The sequence below is a fragment of the Astatotilapia calliptera genome, chromosome 7, assembly GCF_900246225.1.
Source record: "Astatotilapia calliptera chromosome 7, fAstCal1.2, whole genome shotgun sequence".
NCBI lineage: Eukaryota > Metazoa > Chordata > Actinopteri > Cichliformes > Cichlidae > Astatotilapia > Astatotilapia calliptera.
In genome coordinates this window covers 26,504,254-26,520,781 of record NC_039308.1, presented here as the reverse complement: position 1 = coordinate 26,520,781, position 16,528 = coordinate 26,504,254, and the positions used below count along the sequence as shown (strand labels likewise).

The 16,528-nt window shown below is 40.4% G+C and overlaps 1 protein-coding gene across 3 annotated transcripts in view; it reads left to right on the top strand.

Annotated features, from left to right (window-relative positions):
• Window positions 1-11,966, top strand: part of sh2d3ca (SH2 domain containing 3Ca) — a 52,197-nt gene extending 40,231 nt beyond the window's left edge. For 2 of the 3 annotated variants that reach the window (XM_026174133.1, XM_026174135.1), the window contains 12 exons: window positions 1,905-2,033; window positions 4,589-4,738; window positions 5,519-5,796; window positions 5,949-6,026; window positions 6,726-6,853; window positions 6,969-7,341; window positions 8,541-8,670; window positions 8,860-8,975; window positions 9,444-9,615; window positions 9,708-9,819; window positions 9,898-10,104; window positions 11,232-11,966. In XM_026174133.1, the coding sequence (XP_026029918.1) occupies window positions 1,905-2,033; window positions 4,589-4,738; window positions 5,519-5,796; window positions 5,949-6,026; window positions 6,726-6,853; window positions 6,969-7,341; window positions 8,541-8,670; window positions 8,860-8,975; window positions 9,444-9,615; window positions 9,708-9,819; window positions 9,898-10,104; window positions 11,232-11,407 (2,049 nt within the window). In that variant the 3' untranslated portion in view covers window positions 11,408-11,966. The remainder of the gene's footprint in view (window positions 1-1,904; window positions 2,034-4,588; window positions 4,739-5,518; window positions 5,797-5,948; window positions 6,027-6,725; window positions 6,854-6,968; window positions 7,342-8,540; window positions 8,671-8,859; window positions 8,976-9,443; window positions 9,616-9,707; window positions 9,820-9,897; window positions 10,105-11,231) is intronic. The other variant, XM_026174134.1, reaches the window with a different exon arrangement.
• The last annotated feature ends 4,562 nt before the right edge of the window (window positions 11,967-16,528 follow it).

Here is a 16,528-nt window from a genome sequence, read left to right as displayed (position 1 = left end):
TCATCTAATGCTGTTTATTGTCTGTCCATTCTTTGGTCTCTCTGTCAATGTGTCCCTCTAATGTGAATCTCTTCCATGAACTGTATCATAAACAGAGTCCTCTTGACATTTCAATTTCGCTCATAGCCCCATATATATAAACAAACACACACACACACACACACACACACACACACACACACACACACACACACACACACACGACATCCATTGCTGAGCATCAGTTCAGTGGCAGGCCTCTCATGGGTTTCCACGGAGACAAGGAAAAGCAATAACTGCACACTTGACCCCTCTGCTCTTTTATTGGCCTCTTCTCCCCTTCACACACACACACACAAACACAAAAACACATACACACCTCGGATCTAATCTGAGAGAGTGAGGCTCCATGGTGATATTCCTCCATCTTCCCTGGAGGATTGGAGAAGGAAGGCAAAAAAAAAATGGAGAGAGGAGTGGGGACTGGAGGAAGTTAATAATTTCATCTTGCAGTGACCTGGAGACGATAAGATTGAATCTTTGGCTCTTTGTATCTCACACACACAGTCAACCCACTCTTCACACAGAGATCATCAGTTTCCTCACTCGCACACACTTGCTGTCTCTGCCTGCTTCCCTGTCGCACACAACAGTCAGACAACAGTCTTGCTGAAACTTTATGACTGTGGGGAATGAACAGAGGAACTGTGGGCAAGAGGGAAAAAGAGTAATTGAGAGAAAGTAGATGAAAAACACTGAACCCGAACGGAAGAGAGGCTGACTGAGGGAAAATATTAGGTGGAACGACAGGCTAGCCTTAGTGACAAGGCTGTTTACTGTTTATTTTGGTCTCTAGTCTCATTTCTCTTCATATTGGCAGAGGCAAGATGATTTCCTTTTTACTGTGTTTACTCCTGTGTGGTTTTCTCTTGCTTTGTGCAAATTTGTGCAAGCGTTGTGCACACACATTTGTGCATGTGCATCCTCTGTTTTAATCATCTCTGGTCGCTTGTCTGACCTCAATCTTTCCACAATCATCATTTCTTATGGTGTCTTCACATTACCCACGCATCCCAGTGTGGGATTTCCCTTGTTTTTATCTTCCTCACCTAAGCAAATAGTAGAGTACTTTAGCACATGGCATTTTCATGATTTAGTTTCAAATGAGGAGTAATTTTTTTATGTTATGTAAATAAAAATGAACGTAATCAAACACTTGTCATTTACTGTAAAGAAATATGTGACTTTGAAATGTGAATCATGTTCCATTTGTTTGTGTAACGCATTTGTATTAATGTGTGGGGTTTGTTGTAATATTGCAGAAACACAAATTACTTCCTGAGTGGCTGCACTTCAGGCTGCACAGACTAAAGCAACGTCTCTATAATACATAAGAATAATAAGAGCTCGCTCATGATGATTTCTTCCTCTTAGTAATCAGGTCAGGGTCGATCGGATTGTTTCTGCTCTGTATTGTGTGTGCGTGTGTGCGTGCATGTTTGTGTGGGAGGAAGTACACAGTGATGCTTCCCTGCAGTGTTGCCTTCTGTAACACCAAGTGTGTGTTTTTGTGCATGTCTGCGTATTTATGGAAAAGATGCTTTGTTTAACCGTACACCCATATTACATTATCATACTATTTAATTTAAAAAAATATATATATATATATATATATATATATATATATATATATACGTGTGTATATACGTGTGTATATACGTGTGTGTACACGTGTGTGTACACGTGTATATGAACTCAAATCGCCTTTGTAAATAAATCTTAATCTCTGTGGGGTTTTGCCAAATAAGACATGTATAGACTTTTCCTCTTATCTTTTTTTTTTTCTCCATGCAAGTACACTGTACAAGCTACAAGTTCACCCCTAACTGATGTCTGGTTTTCTTCTCTTGTTTTTGCTTATACAGTTCTCTAAGGAGAAGTACCTGCTGGAGTCTCCTCCTGAGAAACTCCGCAAAGAACTAGAGGAGGAGCTGAAACTGAGCCCTGCTGACATCAGGAGCCATGGCTGGTACCATGGACACATACCCAGAGAGGTACAAACTTCATGAAGCACAATGTAGAATCTTTATACTTGCAACACTGAAAGTCCCGAATATATGCATGATAATATACTGGTACATAAATGTAACTAAAAGAATGACTCATACATGTAAGGGGTTGCCTACTTTTCATCGTCAATCCATGCAGTTGAAAATTGACTAAACTGATTGCCAGTTTATAAAGGTGTGCATTTTCCTCTGTGAGGAACGCACAGGGGAAAATGCACAAATCAAAAATCTTTATTGAAGGTTTTTGTTGGTTTTTATTTTGGAAGGTTATGCAAGTTTTCCTTTATTCTGGTTTATTACTTTTTTAACCTTTAGACGGATCGCTGTTATGGGCTGTATATTTTATTAGGAACATTATATTAACAACTTATTTCCCCCTGGTCTTGCTCTGTTTACGGCATCATAGTATGTCTCAAGCTGCAAATGAATAAAACTTGCAGTATTGGGCTTGCAGGCTGCATAAAATCCTACCAAGAGCCATCACTGCAGCATCACTGGCTGCACTTTGAAGACCCTTTGCTTTTGGGGTTTTGTACTAACCGAGCAATTTGCAAATTTCACTTGTGCATATTTGAACTTTTAATTTGGCAATCCCATTGTGTGTTTTGTCCACCCAATCAAAAGTTTAAAAAAAAAAAAAAAGAAAAATTTTAATCCACGTTAATCCACAACTTCTGATGCACTACCTGCACACCGTCTCACTGTTTGTGATAACTAACACTCTCAACTGCAGAACCTGCTTTAACTGTTGTGTTACAAATTAGTGTTCTAACTTTAGCTTACCTTCTGTTTTTGTGCTTTTATCAGGGACAGAATCAAAGCAAAGTTTCCAGCAAAGATGCCTCAAAGATTAGCTGCAGCTTGTAAACTGACTCGCTTTGATCACACCAAAGCTATTTTGACTACCCTGTTTAAGAATGGAGTTATGTATGATATGATTGAAAAAGTTTTGATTCAGGCTTCATGCCACAGCCTCTTAGATGCGTAGTATGAATCTTTCTTCTTTTTTTTTTTAAGTTAATGATCTAATGCTGCCATGGTTTGTATCCCCCCCCCACCTCCATCACTACCAATTCATTCAGAATTTCAGTGAAGCGATTGGAGTGTTTTTTTTTTTTTTGTTTTGTTTTTTGTTGTGGGTTGAAGTGGGTTGTCCTCCAGTAGTGTTAGTTGAGCGATTACTTGGCCAAAGTTCTGGCTTTGAAAGCCCAGTTTAAATGCTTTACACACAGAGTGACACTGATTAATGAATCCCATCATCTGTCACAGCTCAGTAGAAATTGCTTTAGCATTGAGGAGGAGGAATCTCTGCCAAACAGACAGCTGCGCGTGTTGCTGATGTACGCAATTGAATTTCACAGCTGGTGACTAAGACATAGATACAAAGAGACACACAGCCACAGACTCTGATGCACTGCATGCACATGTGGAGAGTATTTCATAGACGACCTCTGTCTCTTGATAAACCTCTGTCTCTTTTTCACGCGCACACACACACACACATAGAAACACAGATTCAAATCAACCATCTGTGAGTCTTTCCTCTTTGATTTACATAAAATATTCATTTATTCATGGATTTACCCCAGTGTAAACTTGGGGAAACCCCAGCCCCCTGCTTACAAAACAATGCCTAGTGGATAGATCTCAGGCACCCTGTGGATGGTTACTGTACATTAGCTTTCATAGATCCCGTTCCTCCTTCTTGATCATCTTCCTTTTGTTGTATTCTAGTTTATTGCTCAATATGGCTTTCCTTTTAGACATATTTGTTAATGTCCTTTTAAATCTATACTGTTGGTATGTTTGAAAATGGTAGAGAAAGAATATTGTGCCCTTCTGTTGAGCCTTTGACCTGTGTTTATACTGCCTCCTGCTGGTATCTGGCACTGCTAACCCTGGACTGTGTTGCCTTTCATATTCTGTGCCTTGATTTCTTTTATTGAATGAATTTAAAGCTTTGCACATTCTGCTTTCTCTCCCTCCTTGAAGGCTGCTGTAAAGGGAAAACTGCTGAGTTTGAAATATTTTTTTTTTCCTTCCTGTGTGGCTACTAGATCAATATTTGTGATTTCTTCTCACAGAAACCATCTGCAGTGTTTAGTAACAGCAAGATGTACAGCCCAGAGGTGTTTCACTAACACTAACAATGCTTCTGGATTGCTTGTTTTGTCAATAAAATTTAAGAATAACTTTCTTTTTATTTTTTCTTTTTATTTTTTTTTTTACAAATAGTGCTGAACTCTGAAATGCATCTTAAGAAAATCAATTATTTTATCCTTCATGGCGAAATCAAACTTTCCTTAGCAGCACGGCAGACAAGTTTGGCAGCTAGACAGATAGTTGTTTTATTTTCAGGAACACAAACTGTCCTAAGGCATTGTTATAAATAATCACAATCCTCTAAATTCAATTGTTCAACAACCAGAGTGTCAGAAACTAAACGTTCACGCACAAGCTGTAGCTCACATCAGTGAGCTGTCTTGCTTTCAAGCTTAAAACCATCCTTTCTGTATTTTTTTTTTTTTCTCCATCTATAGGTATCAGAGACTCTGGTTTTGCGCAATGGAGACTTCCTTGTGCGCGATTCTCTGCTCAACCTGGGTGACTATGTTCTGACCTGTCGGTGGGATAATGAGGTGCTACACTTCAAGATTAGTAAAGTCCTGGTGAAATCCAATGAGACCAAGGTACATGTTCTTCTTTTAGGGGCTTAATAATCGGCACTGCTTGAAACATCATCTAATCCCTGTTTACTTTGTTGGATTCTACTTTAAATGTCTTTTTGTTTAGTCCTCGAAGATCAGAAAACCACAAAAAGCTACCACTGGTCTTTTAAGTTGCATGAAGTCCCTTCATGATGGTAGCAGCAGAAGCACAGGCGTAACTAATAACATTAACAATGGCTCTGTTACACTTAGATGCCTCAGTGAGTTTTCCCACTGAGTCAGCATGCACAGTACCAGTGATGGCATCAGAATGGAATCCGTGCATCCATCTTCAGTGTTGTTTCACCCTTGTATGACCTGCGAACGTGTCCTCTGTCTTTACCGGTTTGGCGCCTTCCTCCCATTTTCAGGTCAACTAAGAGCTCCGTCAAACCTGCGTGCAAACAATCGTGTTGTACCTGCAATATTAATCTGAATGGTGTTTTTTGTAGTTTTATTTGTGTTTATGTGCATGCCAAATCCATCCATTAGAAAGGCTTATTTTCTCTTGCTGCCTCTAATGACTGAGATAATTACATGTGGAGGCTAATTTGGCACAGGTGTGCCTTGTTGACCAGCTGTGCCTCTGTTAGTTTTTGTTTCCAAGCTTTAATTGCTACACCGCTTATTGATGTCTTCTTCTTCTTTTGAAGCACTTACCAGCTTCTTCTACGCACTGTACTTTGAAAGTTGTATACACTGAATTTTAGAGGGATAGTTGGCTTTTGTGCGTGACACAATTTCTTATTTCTTCCTCTCCAGGTGCAGTACATGTTGGAGTCTGATAGTTTCGACTCGGTACAAGAGCTTGTGCGGTTTTACGTCGGTCAACGCAAACCGGTCTCCCAGTCCAGCGGCGTCCACATCTACTGTCCAGTAAGCAGAACTCTCCCTCTGCGCTACCTAGAAGCCACTTTTGCCCTCTCCAACAGCAAGCAAGGCTCTGCCTACTCACCGTCCAGTCAGAGGGGAGCGTACATCAAGAGGAGGAGTGTCACTATGACCGATGGGCTGACAACTGAAAAGATCATACCTCACAGGTGAGCCGAGTGATCTGGGAGTCAGGTCGGTGTTTAAGCGGAGATGCTGTTCAACCCGCAAACACCCCCTGCTGGACAGATGATAATAAAATCCTGATGATGTTCTGCAGTCTTGTAACGTCATTGTTGCTTTATGTTATATACACGATTAGTGACTCAGACAGTCAAAGTCCAGTTGAGACACCAGTGGCAACACCAGAACCAGAGCCGGAACCTGTGCCCAACTGCAGGTTGTGTGTGTGTGTTTGTGGCACTGGTGTTGTTTTTGAGCACAGAGTTAGTGCACTTACCTTTCACATTCCTGAAGCCCCCCACCCCTCACTTCACTGACACCATTAGCACCTCCCTAATAATCAGAGTGAAGCTGCCCACTGTCTTATTCAGTCCTGCACTGGATCAGTCAAGTTTCAGCGACAAAGGGTGTTTGAAACTTGAAATTGAATCTACCAAGGAGGAGCAGACAAATACGTTGTTGTGTACAGTGTAAAAACATGTTGACCTTATTTGTATGAAATGGATGTAAGGCACATTGGATAAAATAACTGGGTTTGAAAGTGGGCGTTACTGCTGATAACGGTTTTAATTGGATATGAATGGCGATTGTGAATCTTAAACGTTATTTAACTATTTTTTTTCACCAGTTTAGAAGAGATTAAACTGTACTCCACGTCTTTGCTCCTGCTTAAGTCACAAACTTGATTTTTGCTCAGAAAATAACACATCTATTTATCATGACGACTAAAACGTCTCCCTTTTCTCTCACCAAGAATAAATCCGTACATCCTTAACCACACCACTCCTGTCATCTGAATCTGAGCTGCACTGCTTTATGAGGTCCCCTATATTACCTTAGCATGATGTTAGAGATGTTAGAGATGTTAGATTTTTAACATCTCTTTAACATCTCTTTAAAAATGCTGTGTTTGCAGCCCGTCGACGATCCACCACCATAAAGACGCAATGCGGAACTGTGCAATGAGCATGGACCAGATTCAGGAGTATCGTTGCCCCTTGTCACCTGTCGGGGAAACCCCATTGTCTCCGGCGTATAGTGCTAGTAAGTAACCAGGCAGTCACAGACTCAGGCGCATAAATAAAACATAATCATGTTCCCTAACTCACTCAGCGGAGTTTTTAAGGTTCCTTTTTGCTCTCTCTCTGTTTCTCTTTAGTCACCAGGCAGAGAGCCCACTCAGGTGGGCGGGTCCTGGCTGTTGTCCCTCCCTCCCCTGTGATGCGTCGCTCCAGCGACCCCCAAGTCAGCCCCTCAGCCAGTGACAACCCTCCAGAATTTCCCCCCCGTACCTCTCACTCAGCACACTCCTCACCGGCCCATCATCCCAACTACCAATCACATTCTTCAGAAACAGCAGGGAGCTACTGTGACCTCAGACCTTGTCCCTCTGGGCCCCCCAAACCACCAACTAAAAGCTACGTAGAGCGATTGAGAGTGGAGGAGGGGACAGTGGAGGGAGCAAGAGAGGAAGGAGAGGGGGTGTTCAGCGCCCCACAAGTGGAGACATCTTCCTCGTTTAAGCCATCCAGGTACGAAACAATAAAGCCAGCCTTCCAGATTTGTATTTCATGGTGTTTCCATATTGTATATTATATGACGAGGACATACTCCATACTAAAATGCATTTGTGAGTTTTATGATTTGTCTTATATTATTGCTTGTTTTGAGAGGAAAGGTCATGACTATGATTCGGTTTTTAGTTTTTCATAATTCTTAATGAATTATGGCCATAGGACGAAGAGTAGGCACAAAAAATGTGAAATTTTTTCTCGGTTTGTTATATGTTGTGTTATATGGCTAGATTTAACATTTGGACTGACAGATATATCAACAACTGCAATGTTTTAGACCTAGCCAGAAGGCAGCTGTTACATGAAAGGATATCAAACAAAACCAGCTTATGTGTTACAAGTAACAAGCAGGGTGAATAGCCAGCCTATCGTGTGGTCAGTATACAGTTAAGGAAGGTTGAAGAATATTCTGCTCAAAGGGCAATACACCTGCTGACATTTAGTTATAGAGTGCGAAAATATGAGTGAGTGAGGAAGTTTTGACAGGCTCTGCAGTAAAGCCATGAATGAACGGAGTGGAAAACAGGCTTGAGTAAGCAACTGATAATCCTGTGGGGAAACAGCCCGAGGCCAGGCTTTTTGCTCTGGTCATAGACGCAGCAGATACTGTATTTCATTGGGCTTGCGGTGCCTTAAGAGGACACAGCAGATGAAGCTTGTAAAATGAAAATGGCAGGATGCACCGAGTTGGCAGTACCTCTGGCTATCCTTGTGTCCCCCTGTGAAATTCTGGTGCAGGGGGAGATTTGCTAAATTGGTGTGAGCAATACTGGGGGAAAATGGCAGGAAAAAGCTGCGGTTGTTTTGGACACATCACATCCCATGTACCAGCTGATATTACAACAGTATACTCAGATTGCTAATGAGGATGGCCAATATTATGAGTACATGTATTGGTGTCAGCAGATGATGAGCATGAAATTGCACAGCCCCCATGCTCTATGTTTGTGCTCACTCAGGGACCATTTTTGCTATTGAAGGCACTAAATTCTATTAGGTTACAAACTGAGATACCGGCGTGAGCCCCGTAATCAATTTAAAGTCATGTCCTCTCAATCTTTTTTTAAACAAGTTGGGCCTCTTCTGGTATCCTCGCTAGTGCCCGTTTCCTGTGCTGCCTTGGTATTTTCTAATGTGGTGTAATCGTTCTTGTGCAGGTATGAGTCTTGCCTTATGCCGGCTGAGAATAAGCCTCTGGAGATGTCTGTATTGAAGAGAGTCAAAGAGCTGCTGGCTGAGGTGGATGCAAGGGCTGCAGCTAAACATATTACCATGGTGGACTGCATGGTACGAAGAAAATACAGAAATAAATACATGCAGCTAACGCAGCAAGCTTAAACGTATAAGTTAAACATAAATGCATACTGAGATGCATATTACTGCCAAAGATTTATGTACCAAAATAAACATGCATGTAGCCCAACAGAAATATAAGCATAAAACCATGAACACACTTTCTTCTCCTTTATTTGGCAGGTTGCTAGAATATTAGGTGTAACCCCAGAAATGCAAAGGATGATGGGAGTGTCCTCAGGGCTTGAGTTATTGACTCTACCACATGGACACCAACTGAGACTTGACCTACTGGAGAGGTGCAGATGCTTTTTCTTTTTCTAACATCTTCCTTTATGCATCACTGAGTAACCCTTTCATTAATCCAGCTATTGATTATCTTTTTGATTCCATTCTTATTCGTATTCTGTAAATCATCGCCTTCAATTACTCTGATTTTCTGCTGCGCTCCCCTTGTTCCTCTGCTTCCATAATAAATATTTCTTTCATGAAACAGCATGGGAATGCAGTCAAACTTGTTATAAAGCAAAATGTGAAGCATCACCCTACGCATTACAGCTCCCTTTTGCTCAACTATAAGTCCCATTCTAAAGTTTTTGTAAAATTATTTAGAGTACTTTAAATAATAAATTTCTTCTTCTTCTTTTAAAAGGCTCCTTCAGATTATTCCAACTCACTTCACTCGAGTGATGTGAATTCAGGATGGCTTTAATAGACCTTGACTTGCCTCTGAAATAAGTGTTAAACAAATAAACTTTGTTTCTCAGGTTCTACACCATGTCTATCATGATGGCTGTGGACCTGCTTGGCTGTACAGGAAGCACGGAGGAGAGGGCGGCCCTGCTCCATAAGACCATCCAGTTAGCAGCAGAGTTGAAAAGCAGCCTGGGCAACATGTTTGGTTTTGCTGCTGTGATGAGAGCTCTGGAGCTCCCGCAGGTAAGAGAGTCAGAAGCCACCGTCGTTAGCGTGGAAAATCCGTGAAGGCTAGCGCCAAACGCATTCTAATTTTGTGTCTTACACTCCCTCAGATATCCCGTCTGGAGCAGACATGGGTAACCTTACGCCAAAGACATACAGAGGGAGCTATTCTATACGAGAAGAAACTCAAGCCTTTCATGAAGAATATAAATGACGGCAAAGGTGAGATTTCTGTGGCTGGTTGGTCTTGTACAAAAATTCATTGACAGCACTAAAGTCAAAACTATCCCGTGCTTTCAGAATCCAGTGCTCTGTCCAACACCACCTTCCCTCACATCATTCCCGTCCTGTCTTTACTGGAGCGTGGTATGGCTCTTGGGGATGTACTGGAACCCTGGGAGAGTGCAGAGGTGGGAGTAGATGTAGTCATGTACCACCTAGAGGCAGCTCGCACCATCGCACATCACAGGGAGCTCTACAGAACCAATGCAGAGACGAAATTACAGGGTAAGAGGAACCTATATCCAGTCCAATATTTTATTTATTTTCAGGTTTCTGCAAAACTAATGACATTGTAGCTTTTACTGCAGGATGTAAGTTTTGACTAGTGGGTTATGTTAATTGCAGTCACTCACAGTGGACCTTTCCTTTGTGTTTGTGCTGTAGTTGATTTTTGTAGGATTTTTAAGACTTATGTGACAAATTTGATGGTGCTATAGCCCAGTGGCGTAATAAATATATGCCATAGCCCTTGTTTCCTGTCAGTAATCAGTTGGTTGTTGCCAGCTTGACATGTTGTTACATCTCGATGCGTTGCTATAAATGTGTGTTCAGTGTCACAGCATCACTGTGATGTAATAACCGTGTGTGGTTGCTACCATGCAGACTGTATTGACCTCTTAATATCCCTCCACTGATTCTCAGTTTGAATCAGTTACTGCATTATCGAACAATCTGTCAATAGCTATCAGTTCACATCTGTTTTCCGTTATTCTGCTATTGATCACCGTGACCTCAGCTTGCTCCTTTCATCAACAGTTCTACAGACCAGAGTGGAGATGCTTATTTCATGCTGTAAAACTTAGTTCAGCTTAAACATTTTATGGCCAAAATCCGTCTCTAATCCATTTTACAGGTTAGGGTTTGGGAGTTGTACTTCCTTTTATTAAGCGCTGGGTACATTTACGTTGATTTCCCTGTAGACTTACTGCAATGTGTGGAATGATCATTAAGCGTGGAAAATTCAGCAGCATCGGCAACGGAAGTTATCGGTTGTCAAAGCGCCAGTTTTAGAGCTCTCGGCCTTGACTCACAGTCTTCACCAGCAAAAAGAACTGGCTCACATGTTTGCAAAGTCTGTCATTTGGTATTAACTGGTCATAAACGGTGGGGACTGGGTGGAACTCTCTTAGGCCATTTTTAAAAAATTGAGTTGTGCTTCTCTGTACAGTTTTTCCATCCATGTTTTATGTAATTAAGTTTTCACATTTTATTTTATTTGTGATTTTATTTATAAATGCAGTTTATATTTTCATTCACAGTTTATTGTTGATGTGGTTGGGTTACATATTTAAGTTTGCAACAGTAAAGTTTGTTAGATGCTTTTTCTATAAGTTACTTCCTCTCCTCTCCAGGAATTCAGGAACGAGCTGAAATACATGACATCTTCCAGACGGAGTTTCAGATGCGTCTGCTGTGGGGCAGCCGTGGCTCTGAGGGCAGCCAATCGGAGCGTTACGAGAAGTTTGACAAGGTCCTCACCGCCCTATCACACAAGCTAGAGCCTCCTGTGCGTCACAGCGAGCTATAGCACCTGCCCAGACAAACCTACAGGGCAGGTGCTTTAGTTTACCGCTCATAGTGGTATGGCCTTGTTTTGCATTGCAAAGGATGGTGTGGGAGTGCTCAGTTTGGACACTGAAAAAGGTGAGAGTGAAAGAAGAGGCAGCTAAAAGAGTATGTGCAGTGAGCAAGAGGAACACGGAAAGGGTCTCGCTGGCAATGTGTTGCACTCACTGTGGATTTAAAAAGAGGTACAGAGTCTCTTCCGTTCCCCTTTGTGGACTTCCTCACTTACTGCTGAAATATTCAAATGAAAAGGGAGAAAAGATAATCTAAGCGGAACAGAAGATGGAGCAGAAGGGTGACCAGTTTTTCTGGTACAACATTTACACTGTGCCAAACCGAGGTGCAGAATTTGGCTTTGCTCCTGTAAAACACGGATACTCAACTGCTGTCTCACACTGTAGCCAAACTTGCATAGCTCATGTAGATGTTTAGTCTGTGCGAATGAGTGAATGTTTGTCTGCTGGCAAGTGTGTTTGCGTTTCTTCATTTTTGTATGTCATTAAAGTTTCATGTCTGCTTTATTTTTTTTGTCTTATTTATTCATTATGATCAAAGGATATCAAAACATTATGTACATTGCTTCATGAAACTGAAGAGAATCTGTCAGTGCTCATTCTGAGGGAACCCTGCTCATAAAATCTCATGAAATATGTATCATGCAGTCCCACTGAATCCCATTAAAAATGTATCAGGCATGCATTAATAAATGTACCAGAAATGAAACATTCACACAAGTTATGCAGCAACTTCAATATGAGGGTTTTGTGAGTGGTTAAAAACATTAAGAGGTCAAGGCAAGCTCCCCGAGTTGCCTGTTTGACTTAGCCTTCTCATATTTTCTGTCCTGTGCACCAAAATGAGCTAAAACAACATTACAAAAGACAAGAGAAATGTAGCGTTTACATTTTAAATTTAGTGAAATCAATGTCTCAGTTAAGATGTAAACATTAGGGAACATGCTTTAGTTTGAATCTGGCTCCGTTTTGCAAATTTGCTGAAAAAAAAAATGTTTGATGCATGGATCCAGAAAATGTTACACCAACTAAAATGTTGCTTTAGTAGCAATTCGATAACTTCCGTACAAAAATGTGTCAAAGTCAGGAAATGTAACATTCAGTGCAGATATTTTGTGTCTGTGGAAAATCTTTAAAGATGAATTAATAGTGCCACATTTGTAGTACACCTGGAAAAAAAGCGTCTACTGCTTGTATGTTTGAATTTGTGTTTCAGCAATACAGCTAAAAATGACTGAAGAAAGTTTATTTCTTTGGGGTTACATTTTGCTTGACTATCCAGTGTTATGTTTTTGCTTTAACATTTGAAGGGCCTGAGAGGGCTAGCGCTAACTCTCAGAGCTATGCAATCGTTTCAACCAAATGCTGAGAACCCTGGGGAAGAGACTTCCATTGTGGATGTTTAAAAAAAAAAAAAAAATTCTTATAACTGAATGGATGAAAGTCAAATCAGAATTCAGTTAAACAGAAATGCTTCTGAAAATTGTCCTTACTGGGATATTCTTAAATAGATGTTCGATTTGCATTTTCTAGTTTGGGATAAGCTGTACAGATCTAGAGTTCGTGAAGGAAGGAGCCATGTGACAGTCCCACTGTGGTCCAACAGGGGGCGTGGTTTAGTCAGCAAAAAAAACAAACAAACCCTGAATCATGAATTGTAACATTGAAGACCTATACGTGAAGAAATGCCACTTTTATTGTGTGTGTGTTTCGAGACCAAGAGTATGCCTACTGGTTTAGGTTTGATTACTGGTAACATTGGTTACAGTGATGTAATATGTTTTTATTTGTCCTCTGTCGAATGCTGTACAGGAAGCTGCTTTGTCAGCATGTCAAGAAATGATTGGGACTGATTTCATTTATTTTCTTTTTTCTTTTTTTTACGTCCTGTACAGTTCACTTTTTTCAAATAAAATTGCTTGTGTCAATGCATTCTGTTTTGTTTGTTTTTTGCTGTGAATATGGCATGTGTAGTTTTATCTGTACGTAACACATTTATATTTTAACAATCGGACTCCTTCTTAAAGGTAATTTTTTGTTTGAGACGTTTCTGTAATCCTCAAATCAGATGAAAAGATAAGAGATACCGTCGTCATTTTTCTTCATCATCAGATACACTGCAAACGCATACAACAACCAGCCACAAAATTAAAACTCCACACGGATGCAACCATCTGCCGCAACTGGGGGATGAGGGGAAGGAAAAAAGAACAAGGAAACTACAAACAAGTACAAATATGGCAGTTGGACTGGTACTTATATGGCACTTTTCTGCTCTCATTGACCACTCAAAAGACTTAACACTACAAACCTCATTCACCCAGTCACACATGCATCCAGACAAGCACTTTAATCTAATATTCACACACACTACACAGATGCAGTGCAGGGTTATTCTCCTGAACTACCACACTGAAATGACTTAATACCAAAGCGCTGATTTGTTTGATTTTTTTCTGTTCAGCTAAGTATGTAGACTTTGAGAACTCCCAATCATAGTAAATGATAGAGAACTGACAACATTTTATATAAGAAAATTCCAAATAGTCTAAACAATAAAAACTCTCATTTGGTTTGAACCCAGCGGTGTAGCAACAGAGAATCAGAGATGAGCAAAAACTGCTGATTATTATTATTTATTTAATTAATTAATGTGTGTGGTTCTAGTTTGATTAAAGCTGTGGTGCCCTAGTGTTTAAAAGGGAAACTATATATTTGTAACTGACTTTAAAAGGTTTATGTCTCCTGTAGGAATAAATAGTCTTAGGAGTAAATGTGTTATCTTGAAGATAGACTTTTCAGTGCTGACATTTTGGGGGAAATTTACTCTCTAGGATAAGGAGAAGAAAATGGATAGCTGGATTGAAAATTCAGAATGTGGGTTTGGAATATTTCTACATTGTGATACTGCTACTTTTTTAGAAACTTAAAAAAAAACTTCCTCTGTTTGAATATTCTAGCATAAAAAGCTGAACCACTATTACTCATAGTATAAATGATGAGTAAGAGTTCTAAAACAGCTATTTTAGAACTCATAAGGATTAAAGGAAATAATGGTGCCCAAAGAAGCCATTTTCTTGCAATGTTGATTGGAAGCCAGTAGGTGTCACCATTTGATCAAACAAAAGGTGGCCCTTCTTTTATATACAGTTTACAACCTTAGCTCTCAGTGACCATTGTCATCACCATCTCAATCCCAGTCTAGTTTACGTTTAGGTAGCTGGTGGTGCATGAGTACTTCACGGGTTTTAAAGGTTCAAGATTAGCTCTTGTCTGTCCACTTGTTCTTAGACTGTGCACAATGCAGGGCACTGTATTAGTGTTTTAATAGCCATGAAAATGCACAGGTATCTACCTCGTGTTTACGGGAAAATGAAGCATATGATATGTATTTGTGTGACGCATCCCACATTGTTTTGCAGACAGATCCATTCTGATGGCAGCAGGAGGGAGAAAAGACAGATGGAGGGTGTGTGCGCACACGTGTGTGTGCATGTGTGTCCTTAAGTGTGAATGCATGTGTTTGTGTGCTTTTGCCAATGTATGTCTATGTATAGCACAACACAGATGTTGCAGGAACACTGCTGTTGGTGGTTATTCCCCTAATGAAGAATGCAATAGTGACATTAAGAAGGCAATAATCCTGAGGAAGAGGTCAGCTTTTTCCAGTCAAACAATTTGTCTCAAAAAAGATAAAGTTGAAAAATGACTACATCTACATCAGCTATGCTTGTAAGCATAAAGGAAGCAAACAAAAAAGAATACAATAGAATCAGACACAATAGGATGCTCTGCAATCTGCTAAGGCAAAAAATAAAATAAAATAAAATAAAAAATTATAATTTGCTTGTGTCTTTGTCTTCCCTTTCCATACAGTTCCATAGGCGTAACATGTTATGGATGTAATCTCTAAGAGGATTCGCCCTGCTTGGTATCATGGTACATGTTAATTTCTGCTCTTTATGTTCCTTATTGAAACAGACCCTAGATCTCCCAGACCTGAAAGCCAGTCGGCCAGCCAACCATCATCAATTCACCCCTAATCTCTACCCCCACTCTTTCTATAGCTAATCCGTTGTGTTGGTCATTGTCATCTGATCGTGTGTGACCTTGGCTGCTCGATTTGCTGCTGCCTGGTAGCATAACGTTAACAACTGCTGTCCATTGCAGCCAGATATTAGTGGAAGAAAGTGATGATTCCTATTTCTCATCTAACCTGAAAGGAGAACATGACTAAAAATTGGGTAGATATACTGTATGTGTGTTGAAGGTGGAGCATGATAGCAGGCCAATCAGGTCACCAATCTTCTTTCATAGAATGAAATTGTAAGCTAATTAAGAATAATCCAGTTCAGATATCTGATAATTACATATGTTTTAACTCTTATTTTGAGCACAGCAATAAAATTGTTATTAAAACTGGTATGTAAAGCCTGGTATTGGATAATGAAAAATAAAAAGAAGAGAAAGAGGAAGAAAAGAACTGCAGCATGATAATTAGATTAGTCCTTTTTTTTTAAAACTTCAAATAGGCCCTTTCAAAAAAATCTTGCAGAAGATGCACATTTGAGCCATCAGTTGGCTTCCTTTAACATGTAAAGCAGAGAAAATGTGATTTGAAGTTTTAGGAATAATGCATGTGAAAAAAAAGATTCAGGTTTACTCAGTACTGAACTGAAGGCGTCATGGTCACTGCTGTGACTGTTCTTTAAACAGAAGCAAGTAAAATCCGTCTTTGTTCCACAGAAATGTGGCACACTATGCATAACAGCTGTACATGAACCTCAACACAGCTTAGCAAATGTGACATGACAAGCAGCGATGGTGTGATCATTACTGGATAACTCACTCTATAACCATGAAACTTATGGCCATAAAAATCCCACCCACACCTCTGAGCTCGCCCCGTGGCTGTTTTCACTCGTCTGGATACTTCTCATTGCAGCAGGGACAAAAGACTGCAATCATAATCATCATGTCTTCATTGTCTTTCAGAACGGCCACTGCAACCTCCGCCATCAGAGTACTCCCGGATTTTCCCGCCTGTGTCCCCACCCACACCTCACACT